Source organism: Apodemus sylvaticus, chromosome 2 (genome assembly GCF_947179515.1).
Source record: "Apodemus sylvaticus chromosome 2, mApoSyl1.1, whole genome shotgun sequence".
Classification (NCBI taxonomy): Eukaryota; Metazoa; Chordata; class Mammalia; order Rodentia; family Muridae; genus Apodemus; species Apodemus sylvaticus.
Window position 1 is genome coordinate 149,835,995 of NC_067473.1, and position 15,424 is coordinate 149,851,418.

The window sequence follows — 15,424 nt, forward strand, 5'->3', positions numbered from 1 at the left end:
TCCCTCATCTTCTACCCCTGTCTTTGCCTCTTATTTCTTCCTCCTCTGGGGCAAATAAATGTCCTTTGTGCTGAGAACTTGATCTTGCGGTCCTGGGCTGATACCATTTCCTGACACCAGCTCCCTCACTGAGTACCCTCACTATCTGCACCAGGTTCCTACAATTAAAGGACAGTGTGGCCCCCTGACCCCTGTAGACGCAAGGTAGCTGGCTGCAGGCTCCAGTAGATGTCTGTCTTCACAGTTGCTCGCATCCCTCCCACACCAGTGTCTCACTTAGCTATAAACAAAAGACCACTCACTCAGTGTATGCGGCTTTATTTCCATGTGTGTAGGTGTGTTCTGGAAGGCACTCGAGCTGCTGTAGAAATGGTACTTCCTGGAGCACTCATGGTAGCAGTCTAATTTGCAGAATGGCGAGCAGGCCCCTCAGGTTGTTGGGGGGTGATGCTGACAGGTCCAGGCAGGCTGCATGCAGACCCCTCACTGCAGGGAGGATGTCAAGGGGCAGCGGGGACCAGATGCACAGGATGGAATCTCAGTAGTGCATTGGCTGATCCAGTTCTCGGACTAGAATGGGAAAGAAAACTGAGTCTCAGACCTTGAGGTGCAGAAGAGTCAACCCAGGGTCTAATCTACAGATCATCCCCTCACCAGGCCTCTTCTAGGGCATTTCTGGGTTTCTGGTGCCTTCGGAGTCATTCCCTCCTGGCCTGGTACTTACCAAGGGATCCTCAGTGCACCAGCCTTACTGACGGACCGGGGACCTGGAAATCCTTGAGTGCTCAGACGAGCCTGGGTTGAAGACTGGCTTCCTTCCTTCAGGACAAGTTCTTATCAGTGGGGGAGGAGAGGCCTGCCTGGCATCTGTGCTGGGTGTCTCAGGTACACACAGCACCAAGCTACATTTTCCAAAAGAGGCTAAAGACTCGCATCAACTCCCTTATCCTATAAGACCCTGCTACGGGTTTTGTGCCATCTCCCCCAGGGGCTGCACCTGCAGAGGACACCGAATAAACTTGTTCTAAAAATATACATTAAGCCGGCACATTAGCATGTTTCCTCCCGGGAGCACCATCACCTGGCTAAGGAACACCAAGATCTTGGCATCTGCATCCGGTCTTGGGGTGGAGACTGGTAAAGCCACAGGAGCATCATTATTTGTCCTGGACTCTCTGGACGGCTAGTGGGGCCCAGTGCCAGCTCCCTTGGGCCCCTCAGGAAGCTCTTTCTGAGTGACATAGAGTGGCAATACTCCCAGTCGGCCTGAGCCGTGGGTGGATAGTGACATACCCATTCTATGCTGGTTGTGCAGGGTTTGGACAGGACCCTATCTTGCTGCGTGCCTGAGGACAAAGTCATTCCTGGGACCGGATTCTGAAGGCTTCAGAAACCTAGTGTAGAGTGGAGTGCTATTTTGAGTATTTCCAAATATACTGGGACAGTCGGGCCTGCCAGGTATCACTCATGCAAGGTCACAGGTTCCGAGACTTCTTTAGAAGAGGCGCGAAGGTCATTAGTGCCAGGAATTCCTTCTGCTACTCTGGACAGATGGCTGGCAGCACCCTGGGAATGGGGGTTGGGGAGAAGGGTACTTTCTCAACGGGGTAGACCCTGACCAACTTCCTGACCCTGACAAAGCTATTCCTGGGGTCTCCCCATCTCGGACATCTCCTAGCCCTCCTGACCAGAGGCTTCCTCAGACCCATGACCTAATGACATTGTGGCTCATCAATAGTTGGCCCTTCCCTGGGATGATAGACTTGCTAGTTTTTGTCAATTTGACACAAGTGAGGGTCGTCTGGAAATAGGGAACCTCAGTTGAGAACCCCCCCCCCCAGACTGGCCTGTGAGCATGTCTGTGGGACATTTTCTTTATTAATGACTGCTGTGAAGAGACCTAGCCCACTGTGGGAACTGCCATTGTTGGGCAGGTAGACCTGGGTTGGGTCAAAAAACAATCTGGGCAAGCCGTGGAAGCAAACTAGCAAGCAGCACTCCTCCACAGCCTCTGCCTCAGTTCCTGCCTTGGGTTTCTGCCCTGTCTGCCTGCCCTGTTATCCTTGGATGATTTGCCATGATAGGATGTAAGCCAAAGAGACCTTTTCTTTCCAAAATTGCTTTTGTAGAAAGCGAACTTGGGGTGTGCGTGTGAATGAAGGGCCATTCTTAGCAAAAGTGTGCAGCAGTGTCGATGGGGCCAAATCCCCCAGAAGAGGTCTGACAGGGAACCCTGCCCTTCACTGTGATCTGCCACACAGGTCTGTGTTCGTCCTTTTTAAAAGAGGTATTCCTTGTTTCCTCCTCACACGTGACTGTCAAGGGATTCGGAGCCTGAAGGGAGGGTTATACTTGGAGGTCCGTGCCCACGGCTTCTTCTAGCACTTTCCTTTGAGGCAATGTGGAACAGAACAGATATTCTCAAACTTTCCTCGGTGGTAAAGACTATCATATAAAATAAATCCAAGGTAATTTAAAAATAGCAGAGGGTGGACCACCTGTTTTCTGGAGGGGTAAGGTAGGTGTTGCCTGACAGAGGCAGACAGTCCTGAGACGATCCAAAGGCTTCCATCTAAGAAGTTCCTAGGAGGAACAGCTTCTGACATGGGGTTCATTTGGAGTAGAGTCACCCAGGACAGCGGGAAGGAGGCCTGGCGGAGTCTGAGACTTGGCCCCATGACAGCAGCTACGTCTTATTTGATCGGTATGAAACCACTGTGCATTCTAAGAAGCTGAGGCACAGGTAAAGCTTACCAAGTCCCATCGCTAGCAATAGAAAAATAAATAAACGCCTCCTAGGTGGATTAAAAAGCGTGGCAAATCTGCCCTGTCTGGAGCTCGTGGAAGGGATCTTGGCAGGAGTGAACAAGTTAAAGTGAAGTCACACTGGGTTGAGAGAGAGAGAGAAAGAGAGAGAGAGAGAGAGAGAGAGAGAGAGGAGAGAGAGAGAGAGGGGCTGCAAGCTGGAGGCAGAGAACAGCGGAAGTCAGAGACAAGGAAGGATTGCCCAGTGTGAGAGACTGGGAAGAGAGATGGGGGCCAGGGTCTAGGAAGAAGAGCCTGCCCCCGTCCACACTTGGTTTCAGACTTCCAGCTTCCAAGGCCGAGAAAGGACATGTTTTGGTTACAGGTAAACAGATTGTGGCCCAGGGAGGCGCCTCCATCTGTGGTTTGTCTGGCAGTACACTTTACCTAGTCACCGCCATCCCAAAAGCATTACATGAAAAATTCTCTAAACACACGATTCCTGTTTTATATTGCCTGCCACCCTAAGGAGGGTGAGAGCCGGTGTCCCCCTTCTCTGCCTGGGAGGTGGGCTATCTCCTAGTCCTGTTTGTCTCCACTATATACCTTGCCCTGCCTGTGAGCTGTAGCCATCCCAGTTGTCAGGCTGTCTTCCATTACAATGTTTGTGTTCAGATCACCTTCAGTTTACTTAATGGCCCTAAATCACATGAATAGTGGGTGACCCCCAACTCAGGGAAACTGACAACTGTGCTATAGAGAGAGTTTGGCAGCGAGCATTAGGTTCACAAGTTCACTTGGAGTTTGTGAATGCTGCATCCTGGGTACCACTGTCATTTAGGAAATCTATACAAATGGATTTCCTGTCCTTGAAGCCTCACTGGGATCTGTTCTCACCTCTTAGTGCCCCAACTCCACTCCAGGAACATTAGCCTCCCCACTGGTCCTTTATAGACCAAAGTGTTCCTGCCGGAGGCCTTTGCAGAGATGTTTCCTACAAAGGGTGCTTCAGACAGATATGCCCTTTGAACCCATCTGTATAAATAGGGCTCCTGACCCGTCCTTTCCATTCTTGCTTTCTCTGTAGCATTTCCCGCCTACTGCGGAGTATATTACTTAGTATTCTTTAAACCATGTAAGCCTCATGAGCAGGACTTGCGTATATGTATTTACACTTCTTACTACTACTTGAAACAGTCCAAGCCCACCCATGCTAACGAGGTAGACAGTGACCGAGTGGGTGAGGAAAAACACCACCACCACTACCACCAGCACCAGCAGCAGCAGTAGCAGCAGCAACAGCAACAACAACAACACCTCCACAAGCCAGTTGAGTAAAGGTGAAGCCCCTGGAGAAACATTTTAAGAAAAAAGAATGGCTGACTCTCATTCTTGCATGCACTAAGTAAATGCAAATTAAGTCTGCAGCAGGCCATTGTCAACTGTTAGTCTATGGAGAAGGTGAGGGGTCTTGGGTTCTATCCCGGGAAGGCACCGTCAGCGATCAATTGATTCAGATCTCAACTCGCACAGAATAAATCTTTTAAATGGCTAATTCGGTGACTTTTAGGATATCTACAGGCTGAGGAATTAGCACCACACTCCAGAACATTTTTATTATAAAAAAGAAATGCTGTTTCCATTAGCAGCCACCGCCCGTTCTCGTACCCTACAGCCCCTACCATCTGTACACAGGTGCTCGTGTGGGCATGTGCGCAAATGTCTTGGATATATATGTAGACACGGACTTGCCAAGTCCTGTAATAACCGTTTAGCGGTGTAAAGAACTAGCAGCCTGTTTTGCAAAGCGGTTGCACAACCCCACATCTTGGCCAGCAGTATGTGTGTGTCAGCACCATTGTTATCTGTCTCTTGACGATACCTGTCTCAGTAGTTGTGAGCTACTGCCTCATTGTGGTTTGGATTTGTATTTTCCCGACAACTACCACTACCCAACAATTTCCATGCATTTATCAGGCACGAGTGTACCCTCTTTGGAGAAATAGACTTTCAGCTCTGTTTTCCATTTTTAATTATGATGTTTATCATTAAATTATTTTTAGTATAATTAAAAGTTTCCATTGTGCATATTTATTTTACACAGTATTGTGCCATACAAGGGCATTCCCCACAGGTATACATTGTTTATATAGAATATCCTCTCTGCCCCTCCTGGAGCCCACTTTGTTCCTGGGTGATTTTTACTCCTACTTTGATGCCATATGCACACACAGGATTTTGCATCACTATAGAAAATCTAGAAACAGACAACAGAGTGTATATTTGTTTCTCTGGGATTGGCTTAATTAACTTAATATGATTTCTTCAGTTGCATTCATTTTCCTGCAAACCAAATGACTCCCTTTTTCTTTACGTCTGAAAACAATCTGATGTGTACATATGTGCATTAAAAAAAATCTGTTTTTCTGTTGTTGGGACACCTAGGTTCTGTCACTGAATTCTAAGAGTTCTTTTTATATTCTGGATATTAGAGTTTTACAGCATATGTGGTACAGTGTTCTCCCCCGTCATTTCTCCATACTCCATTCCCCTCCTCTTTCCATCCTTTCCTTTCTCTCCTGTTTCCTCCATCTTCTGCCCCCTCCCTCCCTCCCCTCCTTCACTCCCTCCTTCCTTCCTCCCTCCTCCCCCCTGTCTCTCCCCCCCCCCCTCCAGGATTTCACTGTGCATCCAAGGGTGATCTCAAACCCATAATTCTCTTGCCTTAGCCACAGAGTGCTGGAATTATAAACACATGCCACCATGTCTCTGTCAATCCCTAAACAGTGTCCTTTGAGACAAGGTCCAGCTTACCTGTTTTGTTGTTGTTGTTTGTTCTGTTGCTTATGGTTTGGTTGTCATATCTAAGAAAACACTGCCTACCCTAGTCATAAAGATTCTCAGCTGTGATGGGCCACTACGGCCAACCTTCTCATTCATTCATTCATTCATTCATTTACTTTTGGCTAGTTTTAGTGTATAAAGAATTGTTAGATATAGGCTCAGTGGCACATGACTGTAATCCCTGGACTCAGGAGGCTGAAGCAGGAGGGTCAAGAGTTACAGGCTGTCCTGGCTACATGATGAGTCCCTGTCCCTGTTCCAAACAAGAAGGAATGGAAGTCCTCAAGGATTAAGCTGTCCTTGCAGGCCTGGTCCACCTGGGGTCACCTGCCCAGACAGATAAATATAAGTCTCACCTTTCATCAAAGAAGCTTACTTTCTGCAGCAGATGGAGAAGATTATAGCTCCCACACACAGCTGGTCAAAATACAAATACAAACACAGGTAACAGTGTGTGAGGAGAGGATGGGAAGAATCTAAGTGCCCGAGGAGGAGGACACCAGCTCATTATTTCTTCTAGAGGAGACAGGATGCTGTACCCATGAAATCCAGCCATTTGGTTGCCCAGAGAAGACATGCATGATGACCACAGCAGCCAACATGCCCACATGGATGTGGACAACTTCACAAGGCCCACCTCTAGATGACGCGCCACAGACAACCAACAGCTGACGAGAGAAAGAGAATCAGTTTCCCCTAGGGACAAACTCTGTGATGGGCTCTCCCACCCCACCCCATCCCATCCCAAAGTGGGCAGCCCTAAACATAACCACATATGAACAACACTAATATGTGCTGTGTCACAAGCACATATCACCACACACAACTCAGCATGTGTGACAATAATAAAGAAAAGGTCATGAATTTGGGGGGACTTGGGGGAGCTGGAGGGGAAGAGGAAGGGATGTGAATTATATAAATACATGTTAATGTATGAAATTCTTTAAAAAAAAAAAGAGGGTCTCCAGGAATATCTCAGTCAGTGAAGTGTTTGCCATGCAAGTATGAAGGCCCAAGTGTAGTTCAAAAATCTGTGTAGAGAATCTGGGAGTGGTGATATGTGCCTGTAACATGGCAGTGAGGATCTCCAGGGGGCTCACTGGCCAGATGGCCTGCTCTAATCTGTGAGTTTGGGGCCCAGTGAGAGCCCCTGACTCACAACCAAAGTGGACTGCACCCAAGAAATAATGCCTGACCTTGACGCCAGGCTCTACACATTTAAACCCTCATATGGACACACACACTCTCACACACTCATATATGCACACTCACACACTCATATATCTCACACTCACACACTCATATATGCACACACACCCTCACATAAACAGAGACACTCACACACACACTCACCCAGACATAGTCACACACACACTCAGACATACACATTCATACACTCATACACAGTCTTACACATCCTAACATGCACACACATATTCTCTCTCTTCCCTCCCCCCCCACCCCGTTTGTTTGGGGATCCACATATGAGGGAAAACATGACATTTGTGGTCCTGAATCTGGCTTAGTCCACTTAGCACAATGATATACAGTTCCATCCACTTTATTCAGACTTTCTTTATCTATCTATCTATCTATCTATCTATCTATCTATCTATCTATCTATCTATTTTCTATATTCTTTGTTTACAATCCAAAAGCTTTCCCAGTTCCCCCCCTCATATGTCCCATACATCCTCTTCTCTCCATCCATTCTCCTATCTTTCCCCCTCCCTTTTCTCTGTCCTGGTACTCCCCTACAATGCTGGATCAAGCCTTTCCAGGAATAGGGCCCTCTTCCTCCTTCTTCATGGGAATCATTTGATATGCTAATTGTATCTTCAGTATTCAGAGCTTCAGGGCTAATTAATATCCACTTATCAATGATTGCATTCCATGTGTATTCTTTTGTTATTGCGTTACCTCACTTAGGATGATATTTTCCAGTTCCATCCATTTACCTAAAAAATTCATGAATTCATTGTTTTTAATGGCTGAATAGTACTCCATTGTGTATATATACCACATTTTCTGTATCCATTCCTCCAATGAGGGATATCTGGGTTCTTTCTAGATTCTGGCTATTATAAATAAGGCTGCTATGAACATAGTGGAGCATGTGTCCTTATTGCATGCTGGGGAATCCTCTGGGTGTATGCCCAGGAGTGGTATAGCAGGGTCCTCCGGAAGTGTCATGTCCAGTTTTCTTAGGAACCGCCAGACTGATTTCCATAGTGGTTGTACCATCTTACAATCCCACCAGCAGTGAAGGAGTGTTTCTCTTTCTCCACATCCTTGCCAACACCTGCTGTCTCCTGAGTTTTTAACCTTAGCCATTCTGACTGGTGTGAGATGAAATCTCAAGGTTGTTTTGATTTGCATTTCCCTAATGGCTAAAGAATTATATCCTGTAACGTGTCAAATTCTCTTTATCATTTATTGACAGATATCTAAGTTGGCTCCATTTCTTGGGTACTGTGAATAAAGCAGCAATAGGCATGGGTGTGTGAATGTCTCTGTGGTATGTTGACATAGAATATTTCAAATATTTATTCCAAAAGTAATGTAGCCGGCTCTTACAGTAGCTTCGTATTAGTTTTTTGAGAAATCTCTATACCGATTTCCTCAATACTTGTACCAGTTTACAACAACACTGGAGACTTTTTTTTTTTAAAGATTTATTTATTTATTTATTTATTTATTTATTATATTTTGTAAGGACACTGTAATTGTCTCCAGACACCCCAGAAGAGGGTGTCAGATCTCATTATGGATGGTTGTGAGCCACCATGTGGTTGCTGGGATTTGAACTCAGAACCTTCGGAAGAGCAGTCAGTGCCCTTAACCGCTGAGCCATCTCTCTAGCCCAGAGACTTCTTTTGTAATCTCTTTCTACATCCTAAGCTGTATTTGTTGTTTGATTTCTCCTCTTCCTCCTCCTGTTCCTGTTCCTCTTCCTCTTCTTCCTCCTCCTACTCCTCCTCCTGCTCCTGCTCCTCCTCCTTCTCTTAAGTAATCTTATGTGTGTGTATGAGTGCCTTTTCCTGCATTTAAGTGTCTGGTGTCCATAGAGGTCAGAAGAGGATGTTGTATTGCCTGGAACTGTTTGTGAGCCACCATGCAGGGCCTGAACCTGAGTCTTTGTAAGAGCAGAAGGTGTTTTTTTGTTTTTGTTTGTTTTTTTTTTGTTTTTTGTTTTTTTTGTTTTTGTTTTTGTTTTTTGGTATTTTTCGAGACAGGGTTTCTCTGTGTAGCGTTTCTCTGTGTAGCCCTGGCTGTCCTGGAACTCACTTTGTAGACCAGGCTGGCCTTGAACTCAGAAATCTGCCTGCCTCTGCCTCCCAAGTGCTGGGATTACAGGCGTGTGCCACCACCGCCCTGCCACGTGGGTGCTGGGAATCAAACCCAAGTCCTCTGGAAGAGCAGCCATTGCTCTTATCTGCTGAGCACTCTGTCCAGCCCCTTGGTTGATTTTTGGTGCTTGTGTGTGTGTGTGTGTTTGTGTGTGTGTGTGTGTTTGTGTGTGAGATGTTGTATGTGATGATGATGTATGTATAAGATATGTACTTGTTAATGCAGACTCGTGCACATGTATATGCATGTGTACATGCAGGCAGGAGCAGAGGTCACCATGAGGTGTCTTCCTCCAGGCTGCCCTCCTTATTCCTTGAGTAGGGTCTCTCACCAAACCTGAAGCTCACTGGCTGGCAATGCACTTCAGGACCCACTTGTCTCTGCCACCACAGTATGGAGGTTGCAAGTTAAGTGTAACCTGGCTCTTCTGTGGGCCCCAAGCCTCCCGCTTGCAGGCGGGCAGCTCCCCAGTCCCTGAATTCTGCTTTTCAGAGCTGCCTAATGAGCTCAGTAGTCCTGTTATTGATGGGATAATTTAGAATTTTGTCTGGAGTTTAGGTTTTACAAGTCTGTATATATTGTCTATATCAGCCAAGCACTTGTCTGATGTATAGTTGAGAAGCATTTTACCCCTTTCTGTAATCTGGTACTTTTACTCTGGTAATTGTTCCTTTTCCTTGTGAAAGCTTTTTAATTTTGTGCAATTTCATGTGTTGACTTCTTGTAGTATTAGAGACTTTATTTCAGATGTTCCTTGACTACATCATGAAATGTTGCACCTATATTTCCCCCTTTCAGGTTCGGGTCCTATGTTAGGGCACAGAATCCGTTTTTGACTGATTTTTGTGCGGGCTGGGGGTGCAGGCTGGAGTGTCACTCCTCTGCATGTGAAGACCCCACTCTCCCACAGCATTATCAGAGGCGCTACCTTTTCTCCACAGTGTGATACCTTTGTCAGAAATAGGGGGCTGTTGCTACCAGTTTCTTTCTGGGTCTTACACTCTATTCTGTTGGTCCGCCTGCGCCTGGCTTTATGCCAGCACAACACTGTTTTTGTGACTGGCTCTGCGGTGCAGGTGCTGTGATGCCTACGGCATTTCTCTTTCTGTGAAGGATTGCTTTGGCTCTTTGGGGTCTTCTGTGTGGAAATATGAGTTTGAAGGTTTTTTTTTTTTAACACTGGGGAAAGTATAATTGGGATTTCGATGGTGATATATTGGCTGTATAGATTGCTTTTGGTAATATGACCATTTATTCATAATACTAATTTCTAATCCAAGAGTACAGGGGGGGTTTCCATCTATTGATGTCCTTTCCAGCCTTTCTCTCGTGTCGTATGGTTTCATTGTAGATGTCTTCACCTCCTTGGTTAGATTTATTCCTAGATGGGTTTGTGTGTAAACGCACACGCATACACACATGGATGGGCTCCTTTGAGTGTGCACCTAAAGGGGTCAGGTGTTAGTTTGGGGTGTCTTCATCCATAAGCACTACTACTTCAACTTTATGTGGGTACCAGGGATTTGCACTCAGGTTCTCATGCTTTCTCAGTAAGTTCTTTATTCACTGAGTCTTTTCCAGCCTGAATCTCTGCGATCGTGTTGCTTATTTATCCAAGGATACTTGTTCACTCTTTTCTTTCTCTCCAGTGACCTGCTGGTCCCTGGGTTGGACATAATAGACCCCTACCCTTCCATTGTTCTCTCCTCTTGTGAGTGCTTTTCCTTCCTGTGCCTTATGATTGAAACTGTCCTTCTTCCTTTGTGTGTAGTTTTCCGCTAGGAGCCTCCTGAGGTGATGGCTAGATGGTAATGATGTGCTTTGGTTTGTGCCTGTCTTGAAATGTCCTCTGTGGGGGACGCGTGGGTTGTTTCAGTTGGCAGCCATTGCAGACAGTGCGCAGGTGCCTCTAGGTGTGAGTCTGTGAGCGAGTCTGCCAAGGCTGGATGCTCAGGGTGGAGCCCTTAGATCCGCATGTGCTCAGCTCCCAGAAGACACTCAGAGCTTGCCCCACGTGGATGCCCTGGCCATGTTACCACCAGCAGCTGACAGTTTTGTCACTTTCTTGCCAGCACTTGGCATTTTCTGCTTTTTCATTTTTACCAGTCTGGTGGGTGTGTAGGACTCTCACAGTGTGGTTTTGGTTTCTCCCTGGCTGATGACTAACAAACTCCTATGACTTAAACTTGCTGCTCTACCATGAAGTTCCTCTCCATGACTTTATTCATCATACGAATGGGGGTGGGGGGGTCTTTTGACTCTTGGCTTGTTAAGTTCTTATAGATTATAGGTTTGAACCCTGTGTTGACTGTCTATACATGATTCTACATCTATATCCCATATCTATATTTATCTCTCTGTCCATGTCTATTTTTGCCCATAAATTCTATCTTTGTACATGCAGATCTATATCTTTATCCACATTCCATTGTCCTATCTTATCTCTATCCATTTCTTTATCCATATATCAGGATCACTATATCCACCCCTCCATCCATATCCAATTCCACAGCCACATCTGTATCTGTATACACACAAGTATATACATATATATTTTACACAGACGGATCTCCCCATGCCCCAGGCACAGTGAACAGATGAAGGTCTTCGTCTCTGGTGCTCAGATCCTTTGTAAAGCAGACCAATAAGAAAGTGGAATGAAAAGGCTGGGCTGAGTAACTCAAGGAGGAAATCCAGTGGTGAAGGAGATATGCCAAAGTGGAAGGTGACCTCTTAGAGATGTCATTTAGAAGATGACATATAGACAGACTCCTAAGGGGGAGTGGCCCCGCACCTGGGGATGCACTCCATGCTAAGCCCATAGAGGAGCTGAGGTCCTGGCAGGGACAGAGAGCATCAGAACCCCGAGGTTCCGGGAACTCTGGCTCTCTCCATGATCATCACCGACACATTGCAAGTTAAGGCCGAAGTACCCAGACCTTACTTGGGCCCCAGTGGAGTCCATCCACCTGCAGGAGCAGACACAATGCCTGACATTTTGTCCTGTGCTTAGGAGGATGGTCCTGTCATTGTCACCACAGAGCCAGGCTTCCCTGCCTTTTTTTTTTTTTTTTATAGACAAGGACTGCCAAGTACAGCGCCACTGTCTGGAGTAAGGAGGGGACCATCTCTGCCTATGTGTCTTGTCTTTCCATTAACCCCAGCAGCTGCCTACAGACCACATCCCATCTCCACTTTCCAGATCTAAACGATGCTGTCTCGGGTCAGGCACCACAACCCCTTGCTGTGGAGTAGCTTTACGCAGGACATCTGACAGGAGCCAGTTTTTAGCCTGCCAGCTTCCCTCGGCCCCTGGACACTGGGAAAGATGTGGATTGGTGCAGATGTGAATGCTAAGGTCGGACTTGTGACAAAGAGAGCTTCATCCATGTCTGTCAGAGATGGGGCTAAACAGGCTCTCTTTCCTCTGGGGGTGGGGGAATCTACTTCACTGGCCGTCTTGGAGAGTGCTGGTGACATTTGTGAGTGAGCCCTACAGGAAGTGACTCTGGGGCAGTACTGAAAGACATCAAGGGGCTCCACAGCCACCAGTGTCCTCTTCTAGCCTGGGGACTGTCACATTCAGAGGGGCAGAGGGCTTGCTCTGGAACAGGTGGCAACTGGATGGAGAAATGCCATCACCCTCTTAGGACCCAGGCGTCCTGTAGAGTCAAGGAACAGGGCTAAAGAAGGCAGGGACAGGTACCTTCCCAGAAGGAGGACTCCAGTTCTGGCTCTCTTGGTGTTAGAGCAATCTGAAGGAATGACCCAAGCCTAGCAAGGGCCCAGCACCTGAGAGTCTGGCGGGTCTTGACAGGATTTGCCAGCAGAGGTCACTGTGAGCTTTGCATGCCCTGAAACAAGATGTGGGACTGGAGGAGGGGGGCCTGTGTGGAAGCTGGTGCGCCCTCTGCCCTGCCCGGCTATGGAGCTGTTCCAGGAGGTAATGAATACTCTGGACTCTGAAGCCCCTGAGAAGAAAGGCCCGGTCCAGCCACAGTACAAGCTGGTAGAGAAGTGAGGGGCGGCAGAGCCCAGAGGCCGCGGAAGTGTCCAGGCCTTTGCGTCCTCCTAAGAGACAAGGGAATGCGCCCAGCGTTCTGAATTCCTCAAGACAACTCAACTACCCAAGGAGACGCCTTGTGCTAAGAGCTGATGGAGTAAGGGAGACGGCAGGGAGAGACGCGAGCTCCTCCAGGCTGCTGGGCAGAGAGCAGACAGGGTTGGATGGTGACAACGTCCAGCAGACTGGATAAATTCCGGGTCATCAGTCTCCATCGGCACTGTGACTTGCTTGTGTGCTCTCATAGGGTTGTCTCAGCCTCCCTGGGCATCCTCTGCTCCGGTCTGTGGTCCCAGCTGAGAGCTACCCACCCCCTCCCCGTATAGCATATGTGACCAGCTTTGACACCTAGAACCTAGCCCAGTTCTCTCTGCCCTCCTAGCGTCTGCTCCCGTAGTACCAGAATCCCAGAGAGGGCATTCTTCATGCGATCTCACCTCTGCCATCATTCCGCAGCGCTGGGATGCACCTGGCCGGATTCGTTCTTAGTGCTGGGGCTAGGGTGAGACTGATCCTCCGAGCCACGCGCCAGGCACGCGCCTTACTCGGATTAGCCCTTCCATGACAGCAGCTGCTGTATCCCTGGTGTTCTGGGGGAGACAGAAGGACTGAGGATTCAAGACACTTCAGACCACAGCTGTGTGGAGAGAGTGCCCGTCAGGGGAAGCATTTGAACTAAGCGCTGCTTGGGCACCTGCGGTAGCTCTGTAGTGTTCAGTCTCCACGGAGGAGATTGGGACCCTCCCTGCCCCCCCCCACCCCTCCCACTTCACCAACACAACCACCCACCCCGCCCAGAGCCATGATCCTAACGACATTCCCAAACCCTAGCACCATGAGCCCCGCGGGTGCGCACGCCTCGCTGTGACTCGCCCTGTCCCTTGCTAGTGCCCCTCCCTCCCAGGGTCTTGTTCTCGAGGCTCGCCAGCCCCGCCCCGGCCGGGAGGTGACTGGGGATGTGACTGGGCCGCGGGAGGGAAGTCCCCGGGCTTGGGCGGCCCTGGCTCAGCCCCGGAGGGTAGTCGGGCTTCTACACCGCCTGCGGGAGCCGCAGCCAGGATGTTTCTGGAGCCCCAGGTAGGGCTGTGGCAGTGCGGGAGGCGGGTTTGCAGCACTCCAGGGCAGTGTCTTGATCACAGCAGGACAGCAAGGTTAAGGTTTCTGCGCTCTGAGCTTGGGAAGCGCGGCCAAGAGGGAACTGGCCCAGGACAGCCAGGGCAACTCTCTCTTGTCCCTACCCAGACACCTGCCGCCACTTGGGTCTCGCCCAAAGTGCAGCTGCTGCCTTCCTAGTCTCTGTTGACACCAGAGACTCTGCTGCAAAGCGCCACTTGAAAACCTGCGGGGAGTGGGAATGGGGTGTTCAGCGGCGGGGTGGGGTGCGGCAGAAGAAGGCAAAGGCTGCCCCGGACAGGGCGGACTTGTAAAGAGCAGTGACGATTCTGGAGTTTTCCCTATCCTTAGGCTCAGAACCACTGTTTACTCCGTAAGTGCTTGGAGTGGGGGCGGTCTATGATGGAGTGGTTGATCATGTGGGAGGTGTGCGCTTGTATGTGCGATGTGTGGGCGGGAGAGAGGACCTGTTTATATATGGGAGGCTTAAGTGAGAGCCGTTAAGAGGAGGCAGGTGTGGGGGCAAGGCTGTGCCTGTGCATTCTCAAATGTCATGTGTTTAAAGAGAAGAGTGCCCACTGTGGGGAAGGCTGAGAATTTCCCTAAAATTAACCCTGAGCCCGAGCCACCGCTGCACCTTCCTAGCTGTTTTGTAGAAGCCTCTTTCGAGCCATGGTGGGCAGTGGGATTCAGGAGCAGTACACAGACCTGCCTAGGCCAGGCCCAGTGCAGATGGGCCTAGTGATGTGGAAGAGTAAAGACGGGGAGCCCACACTAATGGACTGAAGGCATCCAACACACATTTATTAAGCACCTGCTGTGTGCTAGCGCTGTGGTTTGCAGGGAACTGAGCAGGCCACAGTTCTTATCCTCTCGGGGTTCATCTGGGTTTCAGAAAGTCATTGGTTCTTAACCTGTGGGCCGAGACCCCTTGGAGTTAAACGACCCTCTCACAGGGGTTGCCTCTCGGATAGCCAGATAGCCAGATAGCCAGATAGCCGGCGGATCAGATGTTTACAGTTCACAGCAGTAGCAAAATTATAGTTATGAAGTATCAACGAAATCAAGTTTATGGTTGGGTCTCAGCACAACAGGAGGAACTGTGTTAAAGGGTCACATCATTAGGAAGGTTGAGAACCACTGTGGTGAGTAATATGCAGAATATGTTACATGGCAGTAGGGGCTAAAGACGGATGAATAGCCCACAGCAGGGGTACGTCAGGAAGGATGCTTCTGGGTTTTATGCAGAGGCAAATCGAAGCTCAACTTCAGTGGCTCACGACACAGGTGTGGTTTCCTCTGCTAATA

General features: G+C 48.6%; 1 protein-coding gene across 1 annotated transcript in view; it reads left to right on the forward strand.

Annotated features, from left to right (window-relative positions):
* The first annotated feature begins 13,992 nt into the window (after positions 1–13,992).
* Positions 13,993–15,424, forward strand: part of Rasgef1a (RasGEF domain family member 1A) — a 26,000-nt gene continuing 24,568 nt past the window's right edge. The window contains exon 1 of the mRNA XM_052174677.1: positions 13,993–14,080. Coding sequence (XP_052030637.1) covers positions 14,063–14,080 — 18 coding nt within the window. The 5' untranslated portion in view covers positions 13,993–14,062. The remainder of the gene's footprint in view (positions 14,081–15,424) is intronic.